The sequence below is a fragment of the Meleagris gallopavo genome, chromosome 22, assembly GCF_905368555.1.
Source record: "Meleagris gallopavo chromosome 22, MGAL_WU_HG_1.1, whole genome shotgun sequence".
NCBI lineage: Eukaryota > Metazoa > Chordata > Aves > Galliformes > Phasianidae > Meleagris > Meleagris gallopavo.
In genome coordinates this window covers 636619-650517 of record NC_139425.1, presented here as the reverse complement: position 1 = coordinate 650517, position 13899 = coordinate 636619, and the positions used below count along the sequence as shown (strand labels likewise).

At 53.8% G+C, this 13899-nt stretch overlaps 1 protein-coding gene across 11 annotated transcripts in view; it reads left to right on the top strand.

The window, feature by feature from the left end:
* CHD6 (chromodomain helicase DNA binding protein 6) overlaps window positions 1-13438 on the top strand; it is a 72742-nt gene extending 59304 nt beyond the window's left edge. For 9 of the 11 annotated variants that reach the window (XM_085241431.1, XM_085241428.1, XM_085241432.1 and 6 more), the window contains 8 exons: window positions 106-1656; window positions 2241-2389; window positions 2667-2873; window positions 3387-3833; window positions 4368-4559; window positions 6720-6839; window positions 8128-8232; window positions 9992-13438. In XM_085241431.1, coding sequence (XP_085097557.1) covers window positions 106-1656; window positions 2241-2389; window positions 2667-2873; window positions 3387-3833; window positions 4368-4559; window positions 6720-6839; window positions 8128-8232; window positions 9992-10882 — 3662 coding nt within the window. In that variant the 3' untranslated portion in view covers window positions 10883-13438. The remainder of the gene's footprint in view (window positions 1-105; window positions 1657-2240; window positions 2390-2666; window positions 2874-3386; window positions 3834-4367; window positions 4560-6719; window positions 6840-8127; window positions 8233-9991) is intronic. The other 2 variants (XM_085241430.1, XM_010722226.4) reach the window with 1 other exon arrangement.
* The last annotated feature ends 461 nt before the right edge of the window (window positions 13439-13899 follow it).

The following is a 13899-nucleotide window of genomic DNA, read 5'->3' as shown; positions in this document are numbered from 1 at the left end:
TAGCTTCCAGCACTGCCCTGCCCCCGCCTCCCCAGCAGAAAACTCACCCGGCTTCTGTGCAGCCCTCGTCAGTCTGTCTAATAGGGCCTTCTGTCCCTGCTGTAGGTCCCCCAGATCCCGACATCTATGTGGAGCCCATCACGGAGGAGCGCGCTGCCAGAACCCTGTACCGCATTGAGCTGCTGCGTAAGGTGCGCGAGCAGGTGCTGAGGTGTCCACAGCTCCACGAGCGGCTCAAGCTGTGCCGGCCCAGCCTCTACCTGCCCGTGTGGTGGGAGTGTGGCAAACACGACCGGGACCTGCTGATCGGCACCGCCAAGCACGGCCTGAATCGCACAGACTACTACATCATGAATGACCCGCAGCTGTCTTTTTTAGATGCGTACAGGAACTACGCCCAGCATAAAAGAACAGGGATCCCAGGCTCGGAAACTCTGTGCTGCCTGTACCAGACTAACTCCAAACTCTACAGTTCCCCTCTGTATAGCCAGGTAGATCGGACTTGTGAATCCCTGGAGAATGAGACTGAGAGTCAGATCAAGCTGGAAAACACTGACAGCACCATGTCCCAGGCTGGGGGCAGCCCGCCGGATGCAAACTGTGAAACATTCATGTCTAAAGTTCGGGACATCATTTCCAGTAACTATGATGAGAGCTCGCTGCCGGACTCGCTGATGTGCATGATGTATGACGAGAAGGTCTGCAACAGTGAACAGAGCTCCCTCGCCCGAGACAGCCCGACCTGCACAGATGTTGGAAGCAGCATTGCTAAACTGTCTGAGGGCAAGCTAGAGGGGGACGAGGATCCATCCAGCTGTGACGCAGAGGCCATGAGAGAGGCTTCCTTCCTGGAGGGTTTGCAGGTGGGCTGTGACCAAATGGACTGTCAGAATGAAGAAGCTGAGCCTTCACCTTCTACTCTTGAAAGTGACCCTTTGCGGAGCGTCCCAGCAGAGCTCTGTGAGGCCGTGCAGCAGAAGAGAGACCTCGGCAGCCCTGCGCCAGTGCTGCCTGAGCACCGTGCCATGGAAGGGGTCATAAGCGTGGGGCTGTACAGTCCCAGCCTTCACAACTATGACATGAAGGTTCCTCCTGAGCAGAGGTTCATTAATCTGCTGCAGGAGAAAGGAATGGAGGCAAAAGCAGGTCCAAGTCAGAGCCACAGTGAGGAAGATGAGGAGGAAGAGGACGATGATAACTCAGAGGTGGCAGCAGATATTGCAGAAGGCTTGAGTGGTCCAAGGGCCAGGGCCAGTTGTGACGAACTGGAGGGTGAGGAGCAGAGCCCTGGCCTCCCCACGCATGAGGACGTTTGTCCTGAAGATGTGAACAGTGAAAGAGGGTCCCTGGAGCTGGGGACGCTCGAAGTGCCCGCGGAGCCTGGGCCAGAGGGCAGGGAAGACCACAGCCTGGATGAGGAGAACACCCTGCAGCACTTGCCAGGCCAGTCTCAGAGCCGGCCTTTCAGCCTGCCTGCCCCTCCGTTGGGGGCTCTGGGGACACAGCCCCTCCATGCCGGGGGAGAAGCCTGGGGCCAAGAGGCCGAGGGGCAGGCAGGCTGCAGGGAGGCCCTGCACCCTGAGCCTCCGGGGGTGAAGCAAGAGGAGTGTGAGATCAGAGATGAGGAGGAGAAAACTGGCAACAGCCAGAATCAAGGTACAATCTGAGAACTCCTGCTGGCTTACAGTCCCCTCCTCCGTTGCAGCTGGGACGAGTGGGACCTGCTGTCCCCAGTGCTGAGCCAGAGCCAAGGGGCTGCCCAACCTCCTGGGACAGCTACCACCCCTGCAGGTCACCTCTGGCCAATGTGACCAGGAGCAAAGAGTTGGTGACTGGTTGCTAGTTGGGCTTGCCAGGACCCCAGCAGCCCTTCTGCCCTGGGTGCATCCATGGGATGCCCCCACCTTTCCCTTCCCAGCCCAGAGCACTCTCTGGTGGGCAGCTCTGCCCCTGCCCTTCTCCTCACCCACCAGGGCTCCAGCTGTGCCCTGGGGAAAGTATGGGGACACTGTAATAAAAGCCCAGAATTCAGCTCAGGGCAGTGCCCAGCCACCCACTCCTCTGTGGTGTGGGCTGCCTGCTCCTGGCCCAGGACTGCTGTGTTTCTTGGTGGGTGGCTGGGGAGTGGGATCTGTTGGGGACCTGCTGGGCACCAGGGTGGGAAGGGGAGAGGAAGTGCTGCCACCCTGAGGGGTAAGGGAGGGAGTATGATGATGGGCTCTGTTCTGTTGCTTTCTCAGATGGCCCGGAGAAATATTTGGAGGAAGAGAGCAAGAGTTCAGCTTCTGTCCTGCCTGGGGAGATTGATGACCTGCAGGATGCCCGGGCACCAACCATCGCCCAGCTGCTGCAGGAAAAGACGCTTTACTCCTTCTCCGAGTGGCCTAAGGTGAGTTGAAGATGAATACTTTCTATTGTGGATGTTACTGCCTTGTCCTGACGGGCAGTGGGTCACAGCCCCAGCTCTGCTTCCTCCTGCTCCTCTGCACATGGCTCCCAATGGACGCTGTGCTCGGTGCTCTCACCAGGCCATGGCTGTGGCTACCCCACAGCAGTTTGCTGCTGAGCTGGGACACAAGGATTGGGTTTATCTTTAATCCTGAGTTGGCATACATGAATTAAAGTCATTGGAGTCCCAGCATCCCCCCATCCAATCCTGTTTGCAGGATCGTGTGATCATCAACCGCATTGATAACATCTGCCACGCCATCCTGAAGGGCAAATGGCCATCCTCCAGCCAGCAGTTCGAGACCCAGAGCCTGCTGGCAGCCCCAGCCGTGGCCAGCAATGCCGGCAGCAGGAACAGCTTTGCTGAATCAGAAGCCCCCGATCCCAGCTTCAACAATGGAGTGTTAATCTCACAGGTACCAAAGGTGAGCAGGATGCTTGGGGGAAGACAGGTTTAGGACCCTGGGATGAAGCATTTCTCCAGGTGCTCAGTAGCTTCCTGCTCCAGGTGGGGGTTTCGTTGCCTCTTGGTGCCACTTGTGGTGCATAACATGCAGCTTGGGCTGTTCAGTCCCTCTGGTGAGGACTCCTGGTGAGCTCCCAGCCCCCAGCTACTCCAGTGTCCTGAAGGAAGGAGTGCAGGAGAGGGCACTGCCCTGTTGTTCTCTCATCTCCCACTGATGGACATGGCACAGAGCAAGAAGCTGCTGACCTGGGACTCCACCTCTGCCCCAGCAGTATATGAAGCATGTGAGAGTCAGTGTTGGCCCGAGGGTATAACAGCACCACTTGACACAGGGTGAGGTGTGCTGTGCCCAGGGAAAGGACATCCTGCAGGGGAGCAGGGCAGCCTGGCCGCTAGCTCTGTATGTTGGTTTGCTGGAATCATGGCGCTGCAGCAGCAGCTATAACCTGCTCTGTCTCTCTGATCCATGCAGGAAGGCTTCCTGAACCCTGCCTTTGCAAAAGATGAGCGGAAGCACAGGCGGCTGTATGAATTTGAGCTGGAGAGAGATGCCAAGCAGAGGAGCTTGGAGCAGTTGGCAGCAGCCCATGTTCATCCTCCCATTGTGCTGAACGGCTGGCGTGATGCGGCTGTGGACCTGTCCAGAGCCTCTGATGGATCCCCAGGGAACTCCTCTCCTTTCCCTCTGAACACGAACATGCCCAAGCTGGGGACTGTCAACACCCTCCAGGGCTCCCTGGGCATGGACTTGTCCGGCATTTTGCAGGCGGGGTTAATCCATCCTGTCACAGGACAAATTGTAAATGGCAGCCTCCGAAGAGACGATGCTGCCATGAGGAGGAGACGGGGCAGGAGAAAAAATGTAGAAGGGATGGATCTCATCTTCCTGAAGGAGAGGCCTCTTCCAACCAGGCTGCAGGTGAGCTGATACTCCCTCCTTTCACATGGCCCCTGTGCAGTCAGCACAATTCTTCTCATGGTCCAGCTCCCCTATGCAAGCTCTACTGCCCCCGATAAGCATTATCACAAGCAGTTGTTCCAGATGTGGAGTGTTTGCTGTTAGAGAACATGATAAAAAGTCCATGGCTGCATTTAAGCTGTTGCCAAGAGGCTTCTCCCCTGGGATCCACTTGAGGACTGGAAACTGGGAGCCAGAGCAGTCCCCTCAGACCGTGTGTAGGAGTGATCTGTTGGGCAAGTGGCTCTCCTAGTCATGAGAGTGTTTGCAGGTGAGATGCAGAAGCATCCCCCAGCTCTCTGCCCTCTATGCTGGCAGTGCTGGAGCTGAGTGGAAGCAGAATGCGCTGGGGGATGGGTTAGGGAGCAGATGCAGGGAATATGGGGATGAAGAAACCAGCCTATGCTGTGGTGGCAGTTGAGCTGCTTTGGGATCTGTGTGAGGACAGATGCATCACTACATGCTGCTGACGGGCTGCTCCTCCCTTCGCTCCAGGACATTCAGGACGATCAGCTGCAGCCACCCCAGAACAGCCCCCTCCCAGATGGGCCGGCAGCTGCTACCTCAACTCCGCAGCCAGTCCCAGCTGCAGGCAGCCAGGCTGAGAAGGCTGTCCCCAACAAGAGTCTCCTCGACTGGCTCCGTCAGCAGTCCGACTACACGCTTGACGTTCCCAGCTTCGGCACAGTAAGGGTGGCCTTTGGTGGCATGTGTGTGTTTCTGTGTCTGCCTTGTGTGCTGCCTTTGGTGTTAGGTTTAGTGTGGTTGCTCTTAAATACAAGGCCTCCATGAAGTATCTCAAAGAGTAGTGCCTTTCCCTGTGCCACAGGTGGCAGCGTTTGTCAGGCCTGGGTCACGCTTTGGGGATGGGCATGGTTCTCTGTGCAGTCCAGAACCCACCTGCTCAGCTTCATGCCCCTGCCCCAAGGTCCGTTCTACAGCTCCAGACTGGGCATCAGACATGTGCAGCGTGAGTTTGTAGTCCCTGGTGTCTTCCAGAAGTGGCAGGGGTAAGGAGATAAATGGGAAAAGACATTTGGGATGCTCAAAGCCCTTTCACTTGGGATCATTTTAGGCTATGCTGTTGCATTAGGCGAGGCCCCTACACAGCATGTTCCCTGCAAAGCGGAGTTCCTGGCTTTGAAAATGGAAGCACTGCACGGCGGGCACATATCTGCAGGCACAGTCAGAGTGCAGTGGCGCTGAGCAGAACACGAGGCCTATCTGATTCTTCTTGCAGTCTCATAGATATCCGTCCGCCTCTTGGTTTCACAGGGTGCTCCTCAGATTTCAGCCTGTTCAGCTTCTGGGACAATGTGGTAAGCAAGGCACAGGCTGCAGAGCAGAGCAGGAAGAAATATGATGCCATACATAATAGACTGCTTCTTGGTCACAGAAGACTGTGTGTGCTTAAGGCAAGGCTTCCCCAGGGCTGGTGTGCAGGAGCATAGAGGAGGGGCAAGCTGGGCAGGGTGTGGGGCTCCTGAGAGCTGAGGAGCTCAAGCAGCAGGGCCCTTGCTTTTCAAGACCCTGAGACACACAAAGATCTGTGCCCCAGACCAGGAGCACTGCAGGAAGCAGTCTGTTGATGGAGCAGCAGTGGAGCTGCCTTTCCACCACTTCCCATTGCCCTGGCCTGCTGGGGGGCTTACAGATCTCACACGTCTGCCACACCAATGACCTGCTGCTGCCAGTAAGCTTTGTGTCAGCACTGAGGGGTTCCCTGCCTCAGGGCAGGTGTTCTGTCTCTGAGAGATCAGTTTGAAAGCTGCTTTGAGGTTCTGGAGCAGCTCTGTTGAGTTAAAGGCCAAGCCAGGCTCAGGACCTTTACACAGAATCACAGAATGGCCAGGGTTGGAAGGGACCTCAAGGATCGTGAAGCTCCAACCCCCCTGCTACACACAGGGCCACCAACCTCCCCATTTAACACCACACCAGGCTGCCCAGCTCCCCATCCAACCCGGCCTTGAACACCTCCAGGGATGGACGGGGCATCCACAGCCTCTCTGGGCAGCTGTTCCAGCACCTCACCACTCCCGCTGTAAAGAACTTCCCCCTGACATCCAACCTAAATCTTCCCTCCCTCAACTTCAAACCATTTCCCCTTGTCCTGCTGTTACCTACCCTTTCAAAGAGTTGATTCCCCTCCTGTTTGTGGGCTCCCTTTAGGTACTGAAGGCTGCAATGAGGTCACCCCGCAGCTTCTCTTCTCCAGGCTGAACAAGCCCGGCTCCCTCAGCCTGTCTTTGTAGGGGAGCTGCTCCAGCCCTTGATCATCTCTGAGGCTCTCCTCTGCACCCTCTCCAACAGCTCTCTTTTCATTGACTCCTGGGACTCGGGGCCTGCAGTAGTTTGTTATAATGCTATATCCGTGCCTGCACGTTGACGGGTGTCCCAGGGCTTGGTGTGTGCAGTGGGAGTGCAAGAGCTCAGCTGTAACTGCACTGTGGTCCTGAAGGGCTGGGACCCCAACCAGGGTGCAGCAGCTGTGCAGTGGGAACTGCTGAAATACAACAGAACAAAGCATGGGCTAAGCTGCAGAGAAGCAGAGCACCCCGCTTACAGATGTGTGTGTACGAGTGTGGAGCAGGCTGAGGGGAGCCAGGAAATGGTGCCACTGTCAGTGCGGTGCCCAGAAGTCCCTTTGTACCTACAGCAATTAATGCTCATTTGAAATTGGGCCCGGTGGTGGAGGCTGTGTGTGCTGCTCATAGTGCTTCTGCCCAGGGCTGCAGGGGCATCCCTGTCCTTTGAGTGCTCATCTGTGTCATCCTTCCGCAGGGCTTCTAGCCAGCCAGGCTCATTAAGCTGTCTGCTCTCATTAACGTTGTGTTGTTTGCACTCCAGAATTTTTCAGACAAGCCCAAGCAGAGGAGGCAGCGCTGCAAGGACCCCAGCAAATTGGACATTAGTGCACTCACGGGCGAGGAGCGGGTGCCGGTGGTACATAAGGGTACCGGACGGAGGGTAAGCGAAGGTCTATTCTGTGCTCTGCCCTCGGTGTCCTGAAGCACTTAGCAGAACCTGAGCAGGCCAGGGGTGGATCTTAATCCAGGGAGCCATGTGGATGGGGCAAAAGTCTGGAATACATACTCGGTGTATGATATTCTGTGACGCATGTGGGACGGAGGAGACACCTACAAGTGACTGGCTGAGCACGAAGGGCTGGGTGCTCACTGCTGCGGCTGGTCGCCAACACAGCAGTAGCACAGTGACAGCCTTTAGTGGGGAGCTGCCGTCAGCATAGCCCTGGCTGCTGGTTCCTGTTCTGGATCTAATCATTACCTTTGAACTCACTGCAGTATTCCAAAACTTGTAATATTCCCATGTGTTGCAAATGTCTCTGTTTTGCTCCTCCTTATGAGGTGCAGCAGAAGCACACTGATACCCTGCAGAGCGAGAGGTGTGTGGGAGTGTGGGGCTTGCAGTGCTTTCTCTTGCTTACTGAGATGCGCTTACCGAGCAGCTAGAGTTGAGAGTATGGAGTTACCCACTGCTTGTGCACTGGTGTCAGCCTCTCTGAATAAGACAGGGAACTTTCCACCCAAATGTGGCTGTTAAACACACCCAAGGCTTCACGAGGTGAGGTAGCCATAATCACCTCTAAACTCAAAGCGGAGTGGTAGGGTAGAAGGAGACCGATTTGGCCACACCTGTGTTTCTGTGTTACACCCGCAGTGGCTGCTGGAGACCTGGGTGAGTTGGGTGGGTTCCTCCAGTTCTGAGTGTGTCTCGTACAAATGCTCTGTCCCCACCCCATGGCACACTCGTGGGCAGGAGGGCAGTGCTGGGTGGCGGGGCAGGGCACAGGGGCTGGCCCTCTGCTCCCTGAGCGATGTAGCTGGAAGCATTGGTCCCATACTGAGTCCTGCCAAGTGGCATAGCAAGGGAAAAGCCTCTGCCCCAGCCAAACCACAGCCCCGGATGGCGAGCCAGGGGACATGCTGTCATCCCATTCACAGCACGGCTGGAGGGACTGGCCCACAGCCGTGAGCAGAAAACCCTGGCCTTGGCTCCCAGCTGCACCTTAATCAGCACCTCAGGGTGTCCACCCTCTGCTTGGACAGGACCAAGATGGCCTCTGTCTGCTCGGCCACCTCCTGCATGAGCCTCTCAGGTGTGTAGCAACCATCCCCTTCAGAGGCTGGTAGATGCTCCTAAACTGTGTGTTTGCCTAGACATTTAATCGTATTTCTTGTGTTATTTTGCATAACTCTTTCTGCAATAGAGGTCATCCTTCTGCTATGTTTTATAGTTAGGGGGAGCCACGGCACCAGCATTGAAGGAATTGCCAAGGTGGCTTGATGCAAACTTGGAGTATGCTGTTGCAGCTGACTGGGCTGACATTGTTAAGCTTTCAGTAAGTTAGAGCTTTTGGAGAAATCTGTATCATATCATCTTTTCTTCCTCCTCCCCATCCCCACCACCTTTCTTCAGTGAGGCCCCATGAGCTGCAGGGCAGGGCCTCTCTGGGACGGCACAGCTGGAGGCCAGCGGCACAGGAAGGTTGGGCACAGCCACGGCTCTGCATCGTGGCTGAGCAGGAGAGGAGGTGCTCAGTGCCCCTGGGAAGGGGCATGGCAGGACAGGGCAGCCATTGCAGAACCTTCCTGAAAGGCCTGGGAGACTAAGAGACAGCTGGGCCAGCAGGAGCGCATCAGTCATCCACCTGCGCGCAGGGGAGGAGCTGCACACAGTGCTTTCTCATGGGTCACATTTTCCAGCAACTTCCTGGGCCAAGCCTTTTTATCAGCTCCTGCAAGCTTTGTGCCTGCTGTCGGGTGTGCAGCTTGGGGGGCCCAAGGGCTGGGACAACAGCAGGACAGGGGCAGCGGGGAGCAGAGCCCTACCAGTGCACTCGCCCACCAGTCCTGCCCTGGCGAGGGGCAGCAGCCATGTGCATCCCTCCAGGCTGCTCCCAGAGGCCCCACTCACTGCTCTTTGTTTCAGGGCTGCGTCCTGCAGCACCCTTGCTGAGCAGGGGCTAGAGGGGGGATCAGGTGGCTTAGAGTTTTATACCACTCTGAAATCCATTTTTAATGAGTGCTGGCAATTTGGCACGTCCTGCCTCTGTCCCAAAACACAACTCTGCGTCCAGGCTGGCCTGCGTGCCCTGTGCGGTCAGCTGCCTCGCGTTGCCTCCAGCTCCTGCGGATGCCCCCTAGGCTGCCCCACTTTGCCTAAGGTAGAGCTGTGTATCAGCCTATAGCGCTCAGCAGCCCTATCTGCCTCTCTCCGTGCATGCATGTAGAGGGACGGCCGCTGGTGGGGCACCAGGGCTGGGTGTCGGGCAGGCTGCCCCGTGGTGCCTGAGCTACCTGCGCTACTGTGCAGATTTCCATGTGCACCAGTGCTTGCTTGTTCCTCCTGGAGCAGCAGCTGGGCTGCGCAAACTTCCCCAATGGTTTGTTCTGCACTTGAGGTGTCAGTGGAAGCACAGCTCACGTGCAGATCTATTATTGGCAATTGTTCAAAGGCACAAAAGTCTTTGAAGCTCGAGGAAGGCACAAAAAAAAACATTCAAATATTTGTGATGAGAATGCTGAAAAATAGATTGCTAGGCTGTGCTGTGTGTCTCCCTGCACTGCTCCACAAAGGTGGGCTGTCTTCTCCCTCACTGTGGTCGCTGGGCTCTGTTCCTGCAGTGAATGCTCATGGAGCTCAGCAATGCACCCACTCTCTGCGTCTCCTGCAGCTGAAAATTTGGCCCTTAGAGCTCATGTCCAGCTGTTGCTGAAGCCAGGACTAAAGCTGGGACAGAAGGGAACTTTAAGCCTCTGATGTGGAGCTGCCCCGGTGCTCCTTGTGCTAGGAGGGGTTCCAGTCCTTGGGAGCAGCTGGAGGGGCTCGGAGGAGCCAAAGGCTGCTGTCCCTGCTGCCTCCTCCCCCCCACTCACGTTGGCACTGCAGCACTGTGCCAGGGCACACTGAGGATGTTTCTGCGCTTGGCAGCATCCCCTGGGGAAAAGTCACGCATACTCTCAAATTCCATATCCAGAATCATGTAAGCAAATGTTTCCGTGCCGACACCATCTGGGATGCAGACGCGAGTATGGGAAAGCCACATTTCCTCTCATGCAGTAACGAGGCATTTTGTGTTGTGTCTGTTTCGTTCCTAGGGCTACTTACCAGAAAGCAAATTCAACCGTGTGCTGACTGAGCCGGTGCTGCGTGACGCAGGGCCGCGCCGCAGGGGGAGGCGGCCCAGAAGTGAGCTCATCAAAGGCCCCGGCATCGTAGCAGATTCTTCTTCTGGAATGGGACCATTGTTCATGAACGGACTGATTGCCGGAATGGACCTAGTGGGACTTCAGAACATGAGAAACATGCAAGGGATCCCCCTGACCGGGCTGGTCGGCTTCCCTGCGGGTTTTGCAGCCGTGCCAGCTGGCGAGGACGTGAAGAGCACCCTGAGCATGTTGCCCATGATGCTGCCAAGCATGGCCACCGTTCCGCAGATGTTTGGTGTCGGAGGGCTTCTCAACCCACCCATGGCAACGACTTGTACCGCGACTGCTCCGACTTCCTTAACAAGCACAACAAAAAGTGGTACATCGAACGCAGAGAAAGCTACTGAGGATAAACAGAGCAGCCAGGATGCGAAAAAAGAAACTCTTTCTGAAGATAAGCCCGGCCCTAGTTCATTTTCTAATCAGACAGAATCTGCAATAACTACCAGTAGTCCTGTAGCTTTTAACCCGTTTCTTATCCCAGGGATGTCACCCGGACTGATCTATCCGTCAATGTTTCTCTCCCCTGGCATTGGCATGGCGCTGCCGGGCATGCAGCAGGCCAGGCACGCGGAGGCAGCCAGCCTGGAGAGTCAGAAGCGGAAGAGAAAGAAAGCGAAAGGGGACGCAGCGAACCCAGAACCAGAAACTGTCTCGCTGCCCGAAAAAGAAGCTGCAAACGGTCAAAACTGTACAGAGCAAACACCGCCTTTGCCAGCAGAGAAAGAGCAGGATGTACCAGCAGAGGAGGAGGTCAAAGAAGTTAATGATACCAATTAGAACTTTTGTTTCATTGAAAAAAAAAGATTGTGGCTTGTAAGTTTCTTATCCCATACCTATTTGTTACTTATCCTCCTGACCCCTCTCCACCTTCATAAACCTGTGTTTCCATGAGTAATATTATCTACCTAACTCCCTGTCAGAAAACTATGGTGACATATTATATGTTAATAGTTGCAGGGTCTTGCCACTTTATTAGATAAACAGTGTTGTCTAGCTAGTGTGGGAGGCACAGAATTCTCGTTCTGTTTTCCAGTCATTCATCTCGGCCGAGCAAATCCAGTTCTTGGGCACCCCCCAAACCGCTCACACATTTGAGAAGAAAAGGAAGTGAAAACAGAGCAAAAGCAAAGCTTTCACCTCTTGGTCTACACACTGACAGGGGTGGTTCTTTCTCCAGCGACACTGAGTGACAAAGCCTGTATTTGGGGGTAAAAAGCACAGCTATAGTAAGTGCTGATGTGTATTTTTGATTTGAAATATTTCCCTATTTTATCATGGTTACTAGAATAGTAGTATAGACAGAAGTATATACCTAATGATTGAAAATGCATATATTCATTTCTTTGAAACAAAGAGACATTACTGGTAGTGGTATAATTTCTCCATCACCCCCACCTCAAAGGTTTGGAAACAAACAGCAGTGAGTGACGATATTACGTAGGCATTCTTTTGTATTTTTTCAAACCAAAGTTTGGTTTTACGTTAAGTGGAGTTTTCGTTGCCCTTTCCTCGATAGTTACGAGAGCTTTTCAGCCCGAGCTGAAAACATTTTGCACATCTTGCATGACTTTTTGGGATTCCTGTATACCCATCGCTACCAGTTCCCCCATGGCCCCGCTAGAATCCCGTTCTCATCTACGGCGTTAGTCCTCATCTATGGCATTAGGAGTGCTGTAACGTTATTTTTTCAGGCCACAAACAGGCCACACTGATTTTAATGCTCTTTTATGAACACTGAGGCTTTTTGAGTTGCTGTCCATTGGAGTCCATGTTCAGATGCGGCGTCTGTCAGAGCAGGGGAGGCTGCAGGCTGTGCTGCTCTGAGGGCAGAAGGACCGCAGGATCTCCAAAGCTCGAGTTTGATCTTCTTTCCTAGTGGTAGACTGTGAAGAGATCACATTTGCTTCTTCTTTCCATTCCTCTACGTGCTGTTGAACAGTATTTCCAAGTCCCCCCCATCGGCAAATGATTTTGATGTATGCGTTTTAAACGGACAGGTTTTAATGCAATCAGTGCCCAAAATTCTGTGTGTGTTGAGACACCTCCACAGGCGACTCCTTCGTTTCTCCTTCCCTTCACTCCTTTCGTTTCCCTTTCACTTGGGCTCGTTCTCCTTTGCAGCTCATGGTTTGAGACTTGAAGTCAGCGCGGCGGGCGCTGGGAGCATCAAGTCACCGGTCACACATCTGGTCGTCACAATTTACTGTATTTTTTACTTATTTTCTGTTACAGTTTTGCTAATTTATCGGATGGTCCAAATGTTTTGGCATAACTATTTCGGTTTGCATTATTTATTTATGCTTTCTTTTTTGTCATTGTCTTTTATACATTTGGAATGATAAATGGTGTACATGTTGAAATCAGCATCTCAAAGAAGTCTGTTACCCACGAGCTGAAAAGTTCATTCTTTCACGGACGTATTCCCAGATTCCTGGATTGGGTGATTTTTTAAAGTCTGTAACGAATCACGATGCAACTCCCCTCAATTAAATGTCTTCTATTTAATAACTTCCTCGTAGCATAGATACTGTATCGCTATCGACAGATTTCTTAGAAATGCTGCTATCTCTATTTAACTAACATTTTGTTCAGTTTTGCCTCCAGTGGAAGCAGAAAGGGTTTTCTCAGCTGTTAAATCCAAAATCGATATAATTTATTTATGTAAAAAAAAAAATCACGATTGATATATTTTTGAACCTTTTAAGTACTAACTTTCTTTTTATTCAGTAGAAGAACATGTACTTGCCCTAAATCCTTAAAATACAAATGCTATAAAACTTCATATATCTTCAAAGCCTTACTGTGACTGGATGTAGACATCTCTTCAGAGTCCATTTCTCGCACGGGATGGTTTTTCCAGGGTTACACTCATAAGGAACAGGGTTTTAAGTGGCGTTTATTTAATTAGCTGGCATGCTCTATACCTTGTTCTTATTATCAGATGTGTATGCTAAGTCTCTGGGTGTTTAGGCTTCTCTTTGACTGCTACTTTGTGACCCTTTTGCAACCCGATATACTCTGTGGATTCCTTAGGCTGTAAGGCATTAAGTGGCTTCTTATAATTTTCCATCCTATCCAAAAGAAATGCCAAATTGTCGCCGGTTTCCATGGATACTCACACGAACATCCATCCTCCACCAAATGTGCTAACAAAATAAACGGTCTGTGCTCTTGGACATGGATAAAAAGAAAAAGAAAAAAAAAAAGATTTAAAGGTCAGATTTTTATTTTTTTAATTTAGTGACTAGATGATGCTTATCTTTCAGACTTGGCAGAGCCTTGCTACAGATGTATATAATTTTTTTCAGCAAATATATGTGAACGTTTAATTCACCTGACTCAGTGATAACGGTTCCTCGCCTTTCTCTCGGCACGAGCGCCGAGGCCCGTCGCGCTCCCAGAGCGGAGCGGTGCTCGGGCGGCGCCGCGGCTCCCAGGGCTGCCGCAGCCCCGAAGGCACGGCGGGCCGATCCCGGAGCTCTCGGGGCGCCCGGGGCCGCAGGCGGAGCCCCGAGAGCGGCCACGGCAACGGCCGGCAGCCCTCTGCGGACAGCCCCGTACGGCGTTCCGAGGTGCCGGATAACGGCTCGCGACGGACCTGCGCCCCAGGACCGCGCGCCTCAGGAAAGCGGGTCGGCAGCCGGAAGAAGGGCGCGGAAATTCCCGCAAGTGTACGAGGACGTGCAGGGTGCGCCGGTCCGGCCGCCCGCGCTGGCTGCCCCGCGCGCCTCGGCGCCGCTCCTCGCGGTTCGGAGCCGTTTGCCAGCGGGCAGCGCCGGGCCGGCAGGGAGGCG